The sequence below is a fragment of the Octodon degus genome, unplaced genomic scaffold (assembly GCF_000260255.1).
Source record: "Octodon degus isolate 3935 unplaced genomic scaffold, OctDeg1.0 scaffold00262, whole genome shotgun sequence".
Taxonomy (NCBI): domain Eukaryota; kingdom Metazoa; phylum Chordata; class Mammalia; order Rodentia; family Octodontidae; genus Octodon; species Octodon degus.
In genome coordinates, this window is record NW_004524838.1 from 2,197,953 (window position 1) to 2,201,948 (window position 3,996).

At 36.0% G+C, this 3,996-nt stretch overlaps 1 protein-coding gene across 2 annotated transcripts in view; it reads left to right on the plus strand.

The window, feature by feature from the left end:
* Krit1 (KRIT1, ankyrin repeat containing) overlaps positions 1-2,781 on the plus strand; it is a 50,507-nt gene extending 47,726 nt beyond the window's left edge. For both annotated transcript variants that reach the window (XM_004646247.2, XM_023706532.1), the window contains exons 16-17: positions 1,139-1,255; positions 2,310-2,781. In XM_004646247.2, coding sequence (XP_004646304.1) covers positions 1,139-1,255; positions 2,310-2,378 — 186 coding nt within the window. In that variant the 3' untranslated portion in view covers positions 2,379-2,781. The remainder of the gene's footprint in view (positions 1-1,138; positions 1,256-2,309) is intronic.
* Positions 2,782-3,996: the final 1,215 nt, after the last annotated feature.

Sequence of the window (3,996 nt, forward strand, 5' to 3'; positions counted from 1 at the left end):
TTTTTTTTTAATTTGGTCTCACTATGTAGTAGGAGGCCAGCCTTGAACTTACTTCTGTAGCCCAGGCTAACCTCAAATGCATGATGATCCTCCTGCTTCAGGCTCCTGAGTACTGGGATTACAGATATGAGCCACCATGCCCAACCTAAAGAGTATTTTTAATCGAGCCACCATGTCCAGCCAAAAGATTATTTGTAATCCACCAAAATAAAACTTTGTAGTATATTTCATTATCTTAAAATTTACTAATTGTGCATCTATAATCTGCATTCCTATAATTCCATTTACTCAGGAGCCTGAGGGGAAGATCACCAGTTCAAGGCTAGTTGGAACAATGTAGACCTCATCTCAAAAAAAGAAAGAGGGGCTGAGAAGATAGCTCAGCAGTTTTAAATGCCTGCCTGGCAAGTGCAAGGACCTAAGTTTGATCCCCATTACTACATGCCCTGCTGGCCCCAGGTGCCTGGGTGTGCAGTGCTGACCACTGATACCCAGTACTAAATAAATAATTTTTTATTAAAACAAATTTTTAAAAGCTTAGAAGAAGAAAAAACTGGGAATCTTGAAATTGTTACTAATCTGATGCAAAGAACATTAATTGTGGGGAGTTTACCGTCCAGGTTCTGTGCTGCAGACTATGAAGTTAGTGTAGATACTCCAAATAGAATTTATTACAAAATCCCAGGCCAGGGATATAGATCAGAATTGCACAGTGCCTGCTTGGCAAGAGTAAGAGCAAGAAAAAAAAAAAAAAGAAAATTCAGGGGCCCAGGGAGATGGCTCAGGGGAATAAGTGCTTCCCTGGCAAGCGCAAGGCCGGAGTTCAATCCCCGGTTCCGCAAAAAAAAAAAAAAAAAAGAGTAAGAGCAAGAAAAAAAAAAAAAAAAAAATTCAGGGGCCCAGGGAGATGGCTCAGGGGAATAAGTGCTTCCCTGGCAAGCGCAAGGCCGGAGTTCAATCCCCGGTTCCAAAAAAAAAAAAAAAAAAGAGTAAGAGCAAGGTTCTGAGTTTAATTCCCACTACCAAAGGGAAAAAAGATCTCAAAATCATGTTTGCTAAGTGTAAATAGTAAGAAGCATTGTCTTAATACATATTTTTAATGCATATTTTAATAGTGTGATTTCTAATTGTGTTGCAGGCTTTACTCATCAGTCTTAAATATGGTTGTTTTATGTGGCAGTTGGGAGATGCTGATACTTGTTTTCAGATCCACAGTATGGAAAATAAAATGAGCTTTATAGTACACACAAAACAGGTAAGTTTATTTATTGACTATTTTGGACTCCTAATAGTGAAATACAGCATTAGTAAACTTTTTTTTGGTGATATAATTTAACTTTAAGGGAAAAAATCTAATATTAGATGAAATTAAAATACAATGTCAAAGGAAAAGAGGCCTTCCCTCTTCTTGACCAGTATCCTCTTGGAATCACTAGGTGTAATACAGGTTGTTTCTTTTTCTTAAATCTCTTCAAAAAGGCTGAGTAAACTGCTATAATCCCAGCACTCTGGAAGGCTGAGACAGGAGAATTGCAAGTTTAAGCCCAGCCTAGACAATTTGGTGACTTAGTGAGAATGTCTCAAAATAAAAAAGAAATATTCACTGAAGATATATCTCGCTCGTGTGTGTTCTCGTTCTCTCTCTCTCTCTCTCTCTCTCTCTCTCTCTCTCTCTCTCTCTCTTTTGTGGCTGGCTCAGCCCACCCTGGGGGGCTGGCACACCATGTGGTATTGGGATCAAACTGCAGTCTCTGCACACTTGCCTAAGCTTGCCTAGGCAGGCACTTTAGACCACTGAGGTGTCTCACTGACATGAAGATGTAGCTCTTTCTGAAGGCCCTGGATTAAATTTCCAATACAGAAAACAAATGTAATTCTTGAATAATTTTCTTATGTGCTGAATTTCTTTCTTTTTATTTATTTATTTATTTTTATATTTTAGGGAAGGGTCTACAGGATGTTCAGGGTCTTACTACTAGATCAGACTCATAGTGATCCCCCTGTTTACAGCTTCCCAGGAGCTGGGATTACAGGCATGCGGTACCACACCTAGTCTCAATGGCAGTCTCAGCGTGCCCCAGGGCCAGGGCTGGCATGGCAAGCCCGGGGATCGAACCCCTGGCCCCAGTGCCTGCTTGCAGGCACTTTAATCTGCTGAGCTATTTGGCCTGCCCTTTTGCTTAATTTCTTGACAAAGTATCTCCTCATTAGAAAGTTCCCTTTCAAGTAGGACTGCCAAGTGCTATATATGTTCTGTTAACATACTTATGCATTTCATCTTCATTGCCAAAATATATCTTACTTTGTAGGCTGGTCTTGTGGTAAAACTACTGATGAAGCTAAATGGACAATTAATGCCCACTGAAAGAAATTCATGAAGAAAAATATCTGATACTCAAGTCACCACCATTTTGTAATGCAGTTTTCTCTGTGAAAGATTTCTTAAAATACTGCTTTTAACAAAACATTTAGTCTCTTGTAATATATATGTATACTATCACACTGTACAGAATTTGTACACATTTGATGTGTAATATACCAAATAGTTTTATATGGTACCCTCATAAGCTATTCTAATTTTTTAGAGAAACATACAAAAAAAAATAGATTGATAGTCTGTATAATATTAGACCAAAAGGTAAGCTTTGTAAAGTTATTTTTGGTAAATAGTGAATTTGAATTGGAATGTGTTGAAATTAAAATGTAGCTTTATTAAAACTGTTATTTCACCATATACTAAAAATCAACATAATTCGAATAAAGAAATGTATTTTCTACCTGGATCATATACCACTGTTATTTAAAAACATTTTTCTGCCATCTATGAACATTTTTCAACCTGCTTTTCCAAGTCTTAGTTAAAAGGTATTTCTCAAGCACAAAGTCCTGAGTTCAGTCCCCAGTACCAAAAAAAAAAAAAAAAAAAAAGGTATTTCTTACTGTTCATAAATCTCTTGCACCATAACTACCTGGACCCATCATAAAAAATGATTTCAGGATCTGAGGAGATAGCTCAGTAGAATAAGCGCTTGCTTGGCAAGCACAAAGTCTTATTTCAATCCCTGGTAAAATCAAAAGTGATTTCATAGGCTCACTCTAGACAAATTGATTAATTCTTTAAAAGTAACAGGGTGAAGGAATCTGTTGTTTAATTTTTTTTTTCTGTAGAAATAATCCTAGACCCAGTTAAGAATTGATATTATTAAAATTCAAAAATTATACCACTTCCCAGACCCAACCATGTATATACATAGACACATATTTCTTGTAACATATCAGGATATTGATAGGTGCATTTGTTAAATACACACCATATTTTTATGAATTAACCTAATGACTTATTTATATTGCCTTCATATTATAGGAAATAGATAATGAAATATCTAGTTATTTCATTTAGGAAAGTACTGATATTATAGATGAGAAACTAGTAGGTAATTTAGTAAGCTAGAAAATACAGTATGTAAACAGATTTATGTGTTCTAAGTTAAGTTCAGAGATGTAATAGTCACACTTAAAATTATTCTAAAGTTGGGCGTCTTGGTATGACCTTTCTCCAAATTAATAAAAAGTAACATAGGGCTAGAGATGTAACTAATTGCAAAGTCTCTAGTTCTATCCCCAATGGAAAATGAAAACAAATAAAAAATGAAAAAAAAAATCGTACAGACTGCAGATATTTTCTGAGTATCATTGTCTACTTTTCACATTAAATGTAGTTATATTTAGCGGTGCCAAGTCTAAGCCTTATTAAAATTACGTGGTTGAAATTAAAAGGAAAGCCTGATTTTTTTCCTTAAAGTCTGTGCTAAGCTCTTTTGATTCTAGATAAACAATTCCCTATTCACTTTCATCCTTTGTAGTGGCCTCCCTATTACTAAAAACCTTGTTCTAAATCCTGACAGGGACTGTGATATTGTCACCCATTTTTTTCCCCTGGCATCTCAGTCCTGAAATCTGGATAGAATCCTCCATGACTGTACCTTCACGTTCTCA